Source organism: Neolamprologus brichardi, chromosome 3 (genome assembly GCF_056152115.1).
Source record: "Neolamprologus brichardi isolate AB-2024 chromosome 3, ASM5615211v1, whole genome shotgun sequence".
NCBI classification, from domain to species: Eukaryota; Metazoa; Chordata; class Actinopteri; order Cichliformes; family Cichlidae; genus Neolamprologus; species Neolamprologus brichardi.
In genome coordinates this window covers 33,197,316-33,213,152 of record NC_142106.1, presented here as the reverse complement: position 1 = coordinate 33,213,152, position 15,837 = coordinate 33,197,316, and the positions used below count along the sequence as shown (strand labels likewise).

Below are 15,837 nucleotides of genomic sequence, written 5' to 3'. Positions count from 1 at the left end.
GTTTATACAATGTTTATATAATGTGTAGATCAAGATTAAGTCTTTTTAAAACCCTTTTCTCCCCTCCAACAAACACTTACAAACAATAGAGGATGTACAGACTAACTGTCGCACTTGTACACACAAACACACCCTTTCAGTTGAATCTGACCTTGGTTTTAGGCTACAGAAGATGCTCGTCTAAATGCTACAAACGTAGATTTCTGCTCATCATGTATCTACATTTGTCAGTGTCATACTTCTGCATAGGGCTCAGCTCCACTCTGACAATCAGCTCGGTCTTGGCGGGCATGTTCTTGAAGACGTCGGCCTTCAGTCTGCGCAACATGTGAGGCCCCAGCAGGTCATGGAGCTTCTTGATCTGGTCCTCCTTGGAAATGTCAGCGAACTCTTCTAGGAAGCCCTCGAGGTTACTGCAAAGAGAGAGAGAAGAAAATCTATCATAGACAATTCTACTGCAACTAGAAATAAGAACAGATGAATTACTAGAGCTACAAGTACTGGGCACATTTTTGTTTAAAGGGCACATTACTGTTTAATGGGCACATTACTGTTTAATGGGCACATTACTGTTTACAGGTAATGAGATACGTGTAGATAATAGTAACCCCTGTAAACCTAAGCATTAGGCTTTAGACTACTCTAAACACTCAGTTACTATCTTTTCTACTTTTGTGCTGAACAGATATCAGCTTCATTTGCTTCTATGGACGCAAAGCTTACAAGCTTTTGTTTGAGGGAGCCAGACGAGGGGCAGCCAATCAGAAGAAAGTGGCCTTTCAAGAGTGTGGCATCACTCTTTGAACCATGAAATAATTGCCAGAAAATTATCAGTGTTTGTTCAAACACCTGACCATTTTATAATTAGTTAAATATTAATTTGCATACATGAGATTTATTTGTATTATACTTCTACACTGATGATGTAGACGTCTCAAAAACACATAAAAACTCATGTATTAAATATGACACACTTAACAGAGAGTAGGTAAAACAGCTTTTTCTAACAGGGGATGAAGTGAATGGGCTGCACCAAAAGCTAGATTAGATTCATTATTTTTTAATTAATGACGAATCATGCAAAGCTACTCTTGTAGGACCCCCTTTTAAAATTAGGTGTTCATGTAGTGTGAAGGTGTGTGCTTTACAAAGAAAGAAGTCCTACTTGAAGCGGTTAGGTGTGAGGAAGTTGAGGAGGTGGAACAGCTCCTCCAGGTTGTTCTGTAACGGAGTTCCTGTGAGCAGAAGCTTGTAGTCGATCTTGTAGTCGTTCAGACGCCTGAAGAACTGGAAACACAAATAAGGAAGCTCAGCGTTATTTAACTCTCAGTGGATTTTTCAAAACTCTTCCACATCATTAAAAAAAAAAAACATATTTGACTTAATTTCACATCCGTTTTATTTCTATAGTGCAAACTCACAACAATAGTTGCCTTAAGGTGTTTTATACTGTAAGTAAATATCTTATATTGCATAGATCTTATAATTAGTTGTAATTAAGTCATTATGGCATGGACCCCAACTTCCTGAAGAGGTACAGCTAATACTTAATCTATTACTCTCATGATAAAGTACATTAAACGACCTATGAAAGTAGTCAAGTACTGTGGGACTAAAGTGTTGCCATTGCATAGTTTGGCCACCAGAGAGAGGTGAAGTGCATTATTGTGGACTCATATGCAGTAGCTGCTGTACCTTGGACTGGTTGTTCTTAAGGCGGTGAGCTTCATCCACCACCAGACAGGCCCAGTCAATAGACTTCAGCGCCGTTTGGTCGATGGTCACCAGCTCGTAGGAGGTCAGCAGCACGTGGAATTTAATAGGAGCTTCTCGCTGCAGGAGGACAAACAAGGGAGGAAGGATGAGTGGACGCCACTGTCGATATCGTGTTTTCCCGCTACTGCTAACGATCCCTCCTTACCCTCAGTTTGAAGGCCTTCTTTCCTCCCTTGACGGCCGTGTCATCAAAGGAGAACTCGTTCTCTCTGATGATGGCTCGGCTGTCCTTGTCTCCCGTGTACGTCACCACGTAGAAATCGGGGGCCCACATCTCAAACTCCCTCTCCCAGTTGATGATGGTGGAGAGTGGAGCGCTGACTAGAAATGGACCCTTAGTGTGACCCTGAAGCGAGCAGAGAGGGAAATCAGTACCGTGTTACACAGCGAGACTTTAAACAACGTTAAAGAAAAAAAGCAGAGATAAGGTCAGCACCTCTTTGAAAAGTGAATAGAGGAAGACGATGGTTTGGATGGTCTTTCCCAGCCCCATCTCGTCTGCCAGGATGGTGTCAGTGCCCTGAGCCCAGGAAAACCGAAGCCAGTTCAGGCCCTCCAGTTGGTACAGATGTAGCGTGCCGCCCGTTGACGTGACGAAGTCTGGCTGCTCCTCGTATTTTATTGTAGGCTGAAGGGAACAAATGAGAAAACGGTGAGGAGATACGATTGGGTTAACTGGAAACTCTAAATTGCCATAGTTGGGAATGTGGGAATGGTTGTCTCTGTCTGTGTGTTAGCCCTGCGACAGACTGGCGACCTGTCCAGCGTGTACCCGGCCTCTCGCCCTAAGACAGCTGGGATAGGCTCCAGCTCCCCCGTGACCCTGATAAAGGATAAGTGGAAGCGAATGGATGGATGGAAATTCCTTTACATTTCCTGAAAACATCTGGATTACCAAGAAAAAACTAATTTCATTCATTAGTCTTTGTTTATTTTCTGTAAAGGTTTTGACTGAAAGGTCAAATTGTGTCTGTTTGTTTGTATTTTGACTTATTGTGGTTTAATGCACACACATTTGTACATGATAAAAAAAAATACTGGCGGTCGCCAATGCTACCACTCAGCCTCCTCATAGTGTTTCCTGTGACTGCGGTATAAATTTGAAAAATTCCAGGCAATCACTGGGATTTGAACTCGTCCGAGATTTTTAGCAGATGCACTTATGGTACAGATTTTAAACTCCTATATAACCTATTGAGTTGTCAGATTTACAAACCTCTCCACCCTGGCTACCGAGGCGGGTTGATGACAATACACTATCAGCCTTTTGCAGTTGAAGGGTAAAAATTCCACTAGGTTTACAACTTTATCACAAAAGGCTGAAGATGGCAGTCTTAAAGTAAATTTCCCTGACTGACTGGGCCAGGTTGTATGAGCAGTCATGGTGAGCAGGGGATCTTTCCCCAAGAGCCCAGGGGTTTGCTGGATGAGAATTTATGAATTATGAATCAGAAACTGTTCAATAATCTACATTTTCAAAGATAGTTTTGAGCAATATTACCAAGAGAGAGGTTCAGATATGCAAAATGAAAAATATTGGAAAGTGTGGTTATTCTCCCATGGTGCATCGGACAGCTTTAGTAAAACTATTAGTAAAAATAATCGAAGTCAGTTCACCAGTAGTGTGCTTTTATACAATAAAGATCCTTAAATGTGTTCAATTTAACACGAAAATAAAGGGAATTACTGATGCTTTAAAAAGGATCTAAATCCTTACAGTATAGCATATAAAAAATGTAAATCTGAATTGCAGTATGTGATAGTTCTTATAAGAAACATTTAATAACTTTATAACAAAAAAGAGTGACTGACTAACAGCAGACAGCAGCTGCAGACTTTACAATACTGAGGACAAAGCTACAGTTTACTCACATCAGTGAGTGGTGAGCCTGGAGACTCATCTTCACCCTCATCTGAGTTCTTGTTCCTTATCTTCCTGGGTTTGTCTGGGTCCTCCTTCATTATGGCGTCCCTGTTAAACAGCAACACAATTATTGCCACGTTGCTGACACTAAGCTGTTCACTCTAGCAGGGATCCGATTCATCAAAGGGAGATGAGACTGCACGTATACGTAGGGCAGGTCTCTGTGAAGCGGCTGAAAAACACCAGCAGACTTGCTTTAACCTCCTAAGATCCAAACTTTTTCATTGCATGAAATTTTAATTTCTCTTTGCTATTTGGGCTGATTGAGACCTGATGAATGTAAAAACAACGAATGATCTTTTTACCTGATGTAGTTTCTGAGAAAAGTTATATCCACATATGAGGACATTTGCTTTAAATTTCGATAGAACATTATAAAGTCACAATTGATGTGCAAAACTCTTTATTTGGTGTCTGAACACAGCAGCATTTTTCCTGAGTACAAAAACAAAATGAGAAACAGCTGTTGTGCCTCTTTGAGCAATATGGTTCATTTGAAGTGCTGCTAACAGTTGCAGGAAGGCGTATGCCTGTAACAAAGTCAAAAAAGTAAAAGATTTCAGAGCATGAAACACGAAACATTTCAGGTGTCAGTGTAATATCCTTGTAAGTGGATACCGGGTCCTTGTATAGCAAAATTTAGTACTGTGGTCTGGACAACCCAAAATGTGATGTCCACATATGTGGACGGCAGGTTTTAGGAGGTTTAGGAGGAGAGAAATACAGCTTTAAAAACAAATACCTGTGTTTCCAGTAGCTAGCCTTGTAAATTGCAAAGTCGGGGATATCCATGTCGTCTCTCTCCCATGTACACTGGTCGTAGGCGAGGTCTCGCCACTTGACCAGGTAGTGGTATATCCCCTTCTTATCCACACTAGCAGGGAGACACATGATCACAGTTAGTGGTCCTTCACAAACCTGACCTCTGCGTGCTTGTGTGCACGGCTCTTTACCTGTGATTGATGATCCGGTGAATCATCATCCACTCGGGCTTGATGCCATATCTGTAGTATTTGTCCTCCATGATGGCATACTGGGGGTCTTTGGCCCTCCTCTTCTCACTCTTTCCTACTCCGTTCTCATCCTCTCCCCCCGAGCCGTAGTCCAAGCTGGGAGGCTCGTCCATGTCCGTCTTCCTCTGGTAGTTTCTATACATGACCGAGTGGAAGATCTCCAGCTGATGAGACAAAGACATTAGTTAGTCAGATGATCATTTTTCAGGTGAGGACGTCCTAGATTTGTGGCTTCCAAAACCATTTTTTTCATTGTTTAGACTTGGAAAAACGTGACCCTCGTCATAAATTGTATTCTAAATATGGAGAGCAGTTGTTTATATTTCAACCACGGTTTGATTTCCATTGTTAGATCTTTTAAATCTGAAGCATTAGAGACTCAACACAGGAGAACAACCTAAAAAATGTAGAAAGCATTTTTTGCTGTTTTGTGTATTTTCCATAAATGTGGTGAATACAAAAATGCTGAGTAAACACTGCAAATGACATGCTGAGTGCAGTTTTTAAAGTAGAACGGAAATTTAAAGGAATAATAATCTTTAGTGATGGTGATGTACGTTCATTTACAAATACCATCTCTGGCTGTAATAACAGTCGCTAAAAAAATATGCGTAAACAGTAGGACCGCCCTGTGAATAAAGCTTCCAAGGATCAGTTTAAGATTCTTGGGGTCGAGGATTTGCTTATACAGATAATCGCATGCGCTGCACTCGTGGTTCACTGATGAGGGAAGCTCAAATCTGAGGGTGAGTGATAACGCCTGATAGCGCCCATTCTGTCCCCTTTAAGACACCTGTGTGTGAAGTAGTGATGAGCCTGTGTACGCTCAAAAAAATGAAATTGGGTGGTTGCTACATGTACAAGATTCAAACTTGTAATTGGAACTAAATAATTTCATGTTTCTATGGTGAACGTAATTAAATCATGCAGCATCTGCATGAAATTCAGCAACTTAGTTTGTTCTTGTTGAGATGACATGATACAATCTAGTAAGAGTGGTTAGTTGCCTGGACTCACGAAATTCACAAGATCACATTAGATGTCAAACTGCAGGAAAATCGCAGGAGTTTTAAGAGGCAGACAATTACACCCACACCACGTGTATGCTATCGCTATCTATTGTGGTTTAACCTGTCAAGGACAAAAACGTACAGAAAAGTCTGCATTAAGCCTCGTAATCATAGCTTTCCTACTTTGGTTAAGCCTGGATTGACAGCTTGGTGATGTGATGGTTAGTGCTGTTGCCTCACAGCAAGAAGGGCCTGGGTTCAAATCCACAATCTGGCTGGTTTGCAGTGTGTAATTAGAGCTAGGTTAATTGGTGATTCTAAATTACCCATGAATGTAAGTGGAAATGGTTGTTTGCCTCTATGAAATCATCAACCCTCATATTGGTTCATTAAGCAAGACTAGCAGTAATTGCCTTGATTGACAAAGTAGTTGTTCAAACAACAAGATTTCATTGTGTTTTCCTAAAGGTTTTAACTTGTGTAAAATGAATTAAAGCAAATTTCACTTTACATACTTAAATAAATCACTTCAAGTCAATGCAAGTATACTACGTTGATCCAACATAATCTGATTACATTAAACCACCAAATGCCAAACGTGTTGGTTTGACATGGTCAAAAATGGGTTATTGTACTTGGATAAATCACGTGGAAAAAGGTGCCATGATTAAATTGTGTTCATCCAACAACAGATTTTTTTGAGTGTAAACCGAGGCCTCAGTTTTATGTGCTTAGCTGACAGGAGTGACGCCTGGTGTCGTCTTCAGCAGGTTTCGATCGTGTCTACGTGTCTAAAGGCATAGAGTTGCTGCCATGTGTTGACTTTTTAGATATTTTTGTACTTGTATACCTGATGGCCAGTGTGTGTATAAGAAATATCAGTTATTTGATAGGGATCAATACTGTGAATTTAATTTAATTACTTTATTTATATTTTTGCTATGGCGTGTTGTCAAAGGGATGTAAAGGCTGCAGGAGCTTGATTAAAAAGACAGATGTGTGCTGTCTGGTCCATTACTCTGACACATGTGTGTGGCTAAAAAAGAAGAAGAAGAAGAAATATTTGGACTGAAGAGGGGGAATCCCTAGAAAACAGACTTGCCATTATTTGTGGTTGTGACTTTCAGACTCACCTGCAGCTCAGTGATCCAGGTGCAGTGCCAGTAGGACTGTCCGGTCAGCTTTACAAAGAACTCTCTCTCTGCCCTGCCTTTCATTGGTGGCGGTGGTGGGGCGTCGGGTGGAGCGTCGGGAGCGGGTGGAACAGGAATGGGAGGTGGAGGCTCACCCCATCGCCAGTGGAGGATCTTCTGGACACGTCCCTTGATTGGCGGACACTGGAGCAAAAATGCATTCTTAAAACCACATCTGGCAGTTTATTTAAGCGAGAAGATGGAAATCTGTGAGGTGTAGATTAAAAAAATACTGTGACAAGAGCATCAACTGACCGTGCATCGTGGACACAGCCACTCTCCGTTGGGAATCTCCGGCAGCGGCGGGTTCAGACAGTGGATGTGGTAGGAAGACGTACAGGTGTCGCAGCACAGCAGCTCACCTCCGTCTTTACACACCCGACAGAACTCCATGTGGTCGTCATCTTCCTCCTCCGCCCCAGTGGCGACCCTCGCGCCGACCTCTGATATCACTCTGTCCTCGCTGTCCTCCTCAAAATCCTCAAAGTCTTCGTCTTTTGCTTCCCACTGGATTCCCTCTTTTTCCTGGAAGAAAGCGAGAGAAAACAAAACTGTTAAACTGAGGAACATCCTGAACACATGAAGTAAAAGGAGCTTTTAACAACCACAAGATGCTTATTGAGAATTTTGTGGTTACATATTAATGACTCACAGAAAAGAATTAAGCTGCTAATGTTGCCAGCTGTTCACTGCACTGAGAGTCCTGGCTCCCATTGACTCTTTTAGCCTTAAGTGGGAATGTGATTGTGAGACATAAGATAAGAGGGAGAAGGACCTTTGCTGGAGCTGCTCAGGTGCTGTTTTAAGTAGGCCTCCGTGACTGTGAAGGATGGAGTTTGTGAAAAATAGACCACTGCTCCAAGTGAGCCTATTCTGGGTGAATAAAGGTTAAAAAAAGAAATACCTGATTTATGTAACAGCTGCAGTATGTAACCCATATTTGGGGTCTACTATCCCTGTGCAACACTGACAGTTAAAGTAAATGTCTGCTATCTCAGTCACTACAGACCCAATCTTATATAAAACACAGCTTTGGCAACTACTGTACGATATTAAAACTGGCATTTGCCAATTTGTAAATGTAGCCTGGTGACATATAGGGAGCTAACACTCCGGAGGAAAGCAAGGAGCTTTTCGCCTTGCTGTGCAGAATAAAATGAGAATTTGAAATCGTTTATTTGCAAGAACCAGTGACTTTCAAACTGCAGAATGGTTACACGGCATTACAAATCATTGCTTTTTGAATAATGCATACATATTTACAACATGGCATTTGATTTGATTGTTGAAATGTTCGCGATTAATGAAGTGGAAATTTTGACTGTGCTATAGCACCTACTCGGGGGAGTCGAAACTTTCCAAAAAAAGGACCAGAAAAAATCCCCAACCCTTTCAAAGTGTAAGTATCTCACTAGCACATCAATAAACACCTTGAGTGTGACAGTTATACTGCTTTGATACAGCTCTCCTTCAAATTCGATGCCAGTCTACCACTTCTTGGTATTCAGGGATACTTGACTCAGATAAACCTGACACTTGCGCTGAATAAACAGCAGGTAAAAAGCTTCTTCTCAGCTTCCTGTTTGTCACCAGTGCATGCCCTTTCCCTCTTTTTCTCCGCTCCTCCAGTCAGTTAGCTAAATGACATTTAAGCACAAGTATCGCTCACTTTGTTCACACTTTCGATATCAATACCAGGTCGTCCCTACAGATAAAAACACGTGACTCATAAAGAAACTAAAAAGCTAAACCAGTCGAAACAATCACATAAAATTCTACACAGTGGATTTAATGCAGCAATTTAGTGAGCAGTTTCACAGCACCTTAACTGACTAATCTCAGAGATCTGATACCAAGACTTCACAGCATCTAGAAATTAGCACTGAGCAATATTTGTGCCATTGCTGAATAGATTACACCCACATTTGGCGACAGTTTTTTGTTGAGGCAGGATGTCTGCACGTAGCCGCTTCCCCGCTCAGATTTCTGATAAGCTTAAAGGGTTTCTACTCATCTGATCCTCCAAGCAAATGAAAACAAGCTTTAACTAACAATAACAGGTGTTTTTGCTGCTCAGGTAGCCACACAGCTCGGAGATAAGTTGTGGAATAAAAACGATGCAAAGGAGACGGGAAAATAAAAAACAGGAGCAGATGCGCTCCTGCGCAGTTGTACTTACACAATGGGGACAGCTCCACTTGCCCTCGGGGGCCTTGTCCAGCTCAGGCTCAAGGCAGACGAGGTGGTACGCTCGAGGACAGGTGTCGCACAGGATGATCTCCCCGCCCTGCTGACACACCTCACAGTAGTCCTGGTGATCGGTCTCATAGCCATCCCCTTCCTCTTCACCTGGGAAGGGAGATAGTAAGCACAGGGCGAGTTGACAAGCACTGACAAAAGGTCACAAACCATTTCTGTGTTTTTCACCCCCAAACTGCTCATTTTTCACTTCCAACTATAACCATGCAGTTTCATGTGTAACTTAAAACAAGTGAAGTCAAATGTGAGAGATGTGCGTGACGTTTTCAAGAACACGGGGTGAAGTTTTAGGTACGTGCTGCATGTTTGAACATTTTCAGAACTAAAAAAAAAACTGAAAAACGCAAGTGAAACACCTGAAGCTGCTCGGATTTGCAGCACATCTGCACGCTTGTAATGCAGAAGGTTTGCAATTGATCAAGTTTTGACCTTCTTGGCAAAATGAAATCACGCTATCAGACGTGACAACAGTCAGATTTAGCCTATGGATGCACGTGTAATGAGTTTGGATTAAGTGCAGAGTCTCAGTTTGCATTTGGGGAGTTGAACAAAATAGTGCATTCATCACTGAGAAACTGAAGTCATTTTTATACACAGTGCCTTCTTTCCATGGCCTCAGTGTAATTCACACACACAAAACACACCTGTCTATGAAAAAGGCATGTGTTATATTTTTATGTTATTTCTTCACTAACTAAAAATGTAAAAGGTCTTTCTTTATTCCAATAGTTGCGTTTGTAAGCTGTTGATGTGAACTCACAGCATGTGATCAGCGCAAGCGAAACAAGTTCAACTTCAAGATTAGAGTCAAACTTATATCAATTTTGGCAATTTAAGAAACTACTAAATGGGAGGTAATAATACTGTAAACTAACATATGAGGGACTGCTAAATACAATAGATGGTTGCCTAAGCAACTGAGCTCCGCTACATAAGGAGACCTGGACGTCCAGTTGTGGATGATCATAGGATCCTTTCTATGGTAAAGAAATGTCTGTTCACAACATCCAACTGAGAAAACATATCAGGAAGTAAGCATATCTTAACTTGAGAACAGATTTAATGAAAAACAAACAAACAAACAATAAAACATAAGCTATCCCAGAATATGCAAAGGCTCAGATTAGATTTGACCAAATTATGTCTAAAAAACCCTTTCGAGCAGCTCAGGAACAGCATTTTTGGACACACTAATCTGCCCCACAATAACAGAAGAAAGAATTATGAAGGCTGCTCCTTCTGCTCATAATCAACATAATCTGTGAAACGCGGTAAAGGCAGTGTGACGAATGGTTACCCGCAGCTTCCAGTGACACTGGGCACTATTGTTTATTGATGATGGGACAGAAAACAGAAGCAGCCACATTAATTCTGAAGAGAACAGAGCTTATTGAAGGTTAACAAGTGGAATCACATGGAATGGCAGAGCCAATCACCTGATCGCAACCCGATCGAGCACGCATTTCTCATCCTGAACACGCAACTGAAGACAGAGAGACACATTAACAAGTAACTAAAGACAGCTGCATTAAGCAGGTGGAAGGAGGAAGCTATTGTTTGGGGATGTCCATGCACTCCAGACTACTGAAAATCAACATTTTATTTTTGATTTTTTTTTAATGTTTTATGTTTATGCATCTCCAGTTTTGTGTTATAAATAGGAGACTATAAAAAGTCTAATTATTCACTTTGTGCAGTATTTTTGTTCAACTCCTTTGAATAAAAGGTGAAAATCTGCACGCTGTCTCCATTTTAACCGAGCTCCAGTAATATGAATGTTTTGTTAAATAGCTGCTAAAAATATACTCCAAGAGTATACAGACTGTAACTGTATTCATCTGCAGCTGGAAGCACCTTCATCCTCTGCCTATCTCATCCCTCACACAGTTCAGTCATCGCTCCACTGCTGTTAATACTGTTTCCCAGCTCAGGTTCATCCTTTTAAATACACTTTTATCAGCAAAGAGAGAAGATTATTGTCTGAACCAGAAGAGTTGAGCTGCATTATTCCTTTGGATTCCAATAAGCCAAAGTAAACTTAACAGTGGAGCTGTAAGATGGATGTGGACAGAGAGGCTGTACATCATTTATAATTATGTGCTGTACGTATAACAAGCAGGCCGCGCTTACTTTTCTTCTTCTTCTTGGCAGGCCGTCCGCGCTTGTTCTTCTTCACTCGGCCAGAGCTGTCAGAGCGAACCGAGGAGCTGTGAACGCTGGAGTCCTCCTGCTCAGACTCGTCCTCATCCATATCCTCGCTCTAGCAGAGCACGAGAAAGCACGGGGGCAGTGAGTGAAGGGAGGAGAGACAGGTAACAAGAAACAGAGGAAAACAACAGGGAGCGACGCTGTTTTTAACTTCCACCGATTCAGTGTTTCACGAATACTCTAAACTTCAGACTCACCGAGCAGCTCTTCTTCCTCTTGGCACTGATAGGTGATAATTTAATACGGATGGGTGCCATCTTTTTAGCTTTGGCTACGGCTGAAGCCTTTTTCTTGTCTGGAACTCGAGGACTTTTACTGCGCTTCTTGTAACCCGGACCTGGGCAGACAGCATAACAAAGAAGCTGTATCAGTGAGCTGTATCAGAAAAGGGATAGAGGTAAATGAGATGTTAGCATTAGTTTACTGCTCTGCATTAGCATGTAAAGCACATGTGCAAAAGTCTCAAGCCACCCCTCATACCCTTAGATTTTGCTAGGAAAAGGGGAAACAGGTGCAGCAGTTAGTTGAAACGTGCAAAAATACATGGAAATATATTTCTATTCAGTTTGAAAGTCAATATTTGGTTTGACCACCTTTATTCTTAAACTCTCTTAGTCAGCTTTCCTGTAATTTCTTCAAGCAGTCTTTAGGAATAGTTCTCCAGGCTTCTTGAAGGACTTTCAAAGCTCTTCTTTGGATGTTTCTGCCTTTTGTTCTGTTCTCTGTCAAAATGATCCCACACTGCTTCAATAATGTTGAGGTCCGAGCTCAGAGGAGGCCAATCCATGACTGATAGAGTTCCACTGTGTCTTTTTCTATCCAGGTATGTTTTTACAGCATTGGCAGCGTTTTTTGGATCATTGTCATGCTGAAAAATGAAGCTGCTGCCAATCAGATGCTTTGCAGGTATTGCATGATCTAATGGATCATCTACGTTCATAATTCTTGTGTAATTTGACATACCCCCAGTCTTTTCTCCCTGCTTCCCTTCCTTAAAAATGGCTTCTTGACAGACAGCTGACACTGACACCATTTATTACTCAGATCTTTGTGTCAGGTCTTTGTCAGACTGTTTTACCTGTTTCTTAAGGACACGACTTTCAGATACTGTCCATCTGCTGTAGATTTTGGCCTGACACCTCTCCTTCTGGCATCCATTTGTACAGTTTCATGGGCAAATGGAAGACAGACTCCACACCATGCTGAGATATGCAAAGTTTTCAGCTAATACCTCTTTGTCAATCTCCTCATTGGTGAAGAAAAATACTATTTTATGTCTGCGCAACTGTGTGATCTTTATTGTAGATTCAAATAAAGAAATGGGGACAAATAATTTTTTTGTGACAAGATGCTTGTTAAAAAAAGTGCCTAAAGATAAAATTTAGAATCAGTTCTTTGTCTGTTAAGTGTAGACACAAAACTGATTAGGTGTCACTCCAGTTAGGTGCCTTTTTTAAGCTTGATGATCCACAGCTCAGTGTTAAGTAGTTTAAACAAACAAATAAAACCATTTCTCTGAAAGTGATCAGGGACTAGGATTGAAGTAAAAATGAGTTTCCAAAGAAAGATTTTGAAATACTTTCAGAAAGTCTGGACAACTATTGCTCTAGACCACTTAAAAACATTGACATAAAAGTCTGGCTCCTTGGAAACAAAATCTAAAGAAATGAGGGGTGGCTCAACATTTTTGCGCAGTTCTGTAAACCTAACATCGGTCAACATCTGCTGTGTTCATCATGTGCCTCGAAAACATCTCATTGTCCTAGTACAGGAATGGGAAGACGACAGACCTTTGCCCTCTTTTGTCTTGGCTTTTCTAACAGGTGGAGGCTGAGGTGGCGGTTCGGGTGAGGCGGTCGCTGCAGAGACCTGCTCGGCAACAGCGATGGCAGCGGCAGCAGCCGCCGCCGCCACAGCTGCAGCGTTGCCCTTGAAGGGGTTGTTAGAGCTAAACTCCCTCCACTTGACCCCCAGGATGGTCATCATCTTTGACATGGGGATCTTAGGGTTCTTCTTGGCGATCATCGGCCTAAGAGAGAGCGTTGTGAGAGCGAAACCACATAACCAAAATTAATAAACTTTCACCTCCATCAAGAGAGCCAATCACCAGGTTCATTTGTCAATTAGCTTTCCTACCAGCTGCAGACAATTTGGCTGAACAGGCGCTGGGCATTACACATTACTTATCAGAGTCAAAGCAGGTATGAGTCAGCCCCAGAGACCGAGGCTCAGGCTGCTGCTGACACAGTGTTACATGTAACACGGGGGCTGCTGTCTCATTTATACAAAGCTGGGATGATAAAGACACAGCTGCCACAGGGGGACAGAAACAAGTAATAGTAGTCAACCCAGGCTACTGGCGTCTGTGCTAACAGACACTTAACAGGATGTCTTCTTCATTAAGGAGGAAGCAGTGCCACCAAAAAGTATCAAATCGTTTTGACATCATTATTATTATTATTAAGGTTCATTTGGTATTAATAGGTTCAATTCCTGTCAATGAAACCGTTTCATTTGCATGTGTTGTAGAATCAACCATATATGGACGTTTATTGATGTTTCTATTGTATCTAACCATCCGTTCTACTGCTTATTTGGGTCCTTGTCCCAGGGGGCAAAAGTCAAACAGAGTTGACTAGATCTCCCCTCTCTCTGTCTCTAGCCACCGCCTACAGATTAGGGACCATAATGAAGCATTTCAGTCATAACATACAATGTCTTCAAGACATCTTGGATCAGGCCTGAGGTCACCAAGCCCAAAATACACCTCACCACGAAAGCCATGAGGCACCTTAACTCAGAGCATCTCCAAGATGAACAAGCTTCTCCTCGAGTTTAGAAATATTTCACAGATAGCTACTTTCTGTCTGTCAGCTAGATGCCAGGTAGGAACTTTGCCTAGAGGCTCAGCTCTGTCATCACCACAACAGACCAGGTGGGCACCTGTATCACCACAGCTGCTCGGGATCAAGACCCTCAAGCACCTGAACTCTGTAAAAGTTAGCCAGCCAAGCCGAGGAATCCTCACTCTCCTAACCAGCCTTGTCACATGAGCTGAGCAGTTACAGTAAGCTTACCAGCAGATGTAGACACCACTGTGGGGGAGTAAAGAATAACAAGCCATAAGTCTGTGAAGGTTCTCAGTCATCCAGGTCAACGTAGTCAAAGGAGCTTGCAAAGAAAAGCGTCTGGACTTCTTTAAGTTGCTTGAAGAAGCCTCTCGGATGAGAGGTGAAACGTCTTCAAGCAACTTAAAGAAGTCCAGACGCTTTTCTTTGCAAGCTCCTTTGACAACAAGCCATAAGCACACTGTCAACATCCACATAGTTAGCAGCAGCACTTCCACTCCCATCAGATCGGCTAACGGGGATCTGACTCCACTCTGCAACTCAAACAGAAGTTAGAATCAAACGATTTCCAAACTGCACCCCTGCAGTGCAAAGTCACAGCGAGTGTGGGGAGCTAATGTCTTTTGAATACAGGCGTAATGACACGACATTTCCAGACAAACGTTCCCACAGGACGTCAGCACTCTTACTCGTCTTTTACCCTGAAAAGCGAGAGAAATTTGAATGTCGAGCACCTTTTTTCCACCTGACGACAGCTCATCAGAAGTGAGTGGTCTGAACCTATTTAACCATCCAGTAAACCTAATCTGTGGAGCCTATTGGGGAAGGTTTAGCTGTCTTGATGTCACCCACCCACCGAGAACAGAGAGCAGGCCATACCTCATGAACTGGCTGAAGGCTTTGTAGTTGGTGAGCTCCCTGTAGTCCTCTTCTGTGAAGATGTGATCGACATCCTCCAGGCCCCACTCCCTCGCCAGCTGGGCTGAGGTCTTCTGTTCTAACGGTTGCTGAGAAGAAAGCAGAGCATCAGACCGTGAACAAGGGTGGACTCGTCACTGTTGATCACTGTTGGGGTTTTTGGGAGTCAAGCGAAAACGTCTTTACCTTCGTTGTTTCCTCCTGACTGCTGTCTCGATCCCCATCGTCTTTTTTCTTTTTCTTGGTTTTCTTCTCTTTCCTTTCTTTATGTTTCTTCTTTTTCTTTTTCTCACCAGATCCATAGTCGCTGGCAATGCTGTCCGAGTTCTCGCCGTAGTCTCTTTCTCTATCCGAGTCTCTCTCTACATCACTGTCCTGTGCATGCAGCGAGAGATGAAAAACAAAAAAGGAAGAAGAGCAGTTAAGACGCTGTAATGTGGACGTCAAACTTCCAAAATCCACAGGCCGAGGAAACTCACGATCTTCTTGCGTTTTTTTGCTTTGACAGGTTTCCCTTCCTTGTCTTTCTTTTTTGTGTCCTTCTTCTTCTTCGGCCGGCCTTTCTTCCTCAACGGGACCTCTCTGTCTGATAGCTCTGCCTCTTCCTCTGAGGAGGAAGAGAGAGAAAGGGTTAAGAAAGCGTGGAAGAAAAGACAGCTATCAGAATCAGCTGAACATTAATCTTCT

At 42.3% G+C, this 15,837-nt stretch overlaps 1 protein-coding gene across 4 annotated transcripts in view; it reads right to left on the bottom strand.

Annotated features, from left to right (window-relative positions):
- Window positions 1-15,837, bottom strand: part of chd3 (chromodomain helicase DNA binding protein 3) — a 55,614-nt gene that overhangs the window by 36,502 nt on the left and 3,275 nt on the right. For all 4 annotated transcript variants that reach the window (XM_006801699.3, XM_006801701.3, XM_006801702.3 and 1 more), the window contains exons 3-19: window positions 15,630-15,757; window positions 15,337-15,525; window positions 15,112-15,239; window positions 13,174-13,412; window positions 11,581-11,720; window positions 11,306-11,435; window positions 9,096-9,265; window positions 7,172-7,441; window positions 6,857-7,060; window positions 4,654-4,877; window positions 4,443-4,574; window positions 3,649-3,748; window positions 2,213-2,404; window positions 1,922-2,122; window positions 1,696-1,833; window positions 1,166-1,287; window positions 240-413 (exon numbers count right to left, since the gene is read on the bottom strand). In XM_006801699.3, the coding sequence (XP_006801762.2) occupies window positions 240-413; window positions 1,166-1,287; window positions 1,696-1,833; window positions 1,922-2,122; window positions 2,213-2,404; window positions 3,649-3,748; window positions 4,443-4,574; window positions 4,654-4,877; window positions 6,857-7,060; window positions 7,172-7,441; window positions 9,096-9,265; window positions 11,306-11,435; window positions 11,581-11,720; window positions 13,174-13,412; window positions 15,112-15,239; window positions 15,337-15,525; window positions 15,630-15,757 (2,881 nt within the window). The remainder of the gene's footprint in view (window positions 1-239; window positions 414-1,165; window positions 1,288-1,695; window positions 1,834-1,921; window positions 2,123-2,212; window positions 2,405-3,648; window positions 3,749-4,442; window positions 4,575-4,653; window positions 4,878-6,856; window positions 7,061-7,171; window positions 7,442-9,095; window positions 9,266-11,305; window positions 11,436-11,580; window positions 11,721-13,173; window positions 13,413-15,111; window positions 15,240-15,336; window positions 15,526-15,629; window positions 15,758-15,837) is intronic.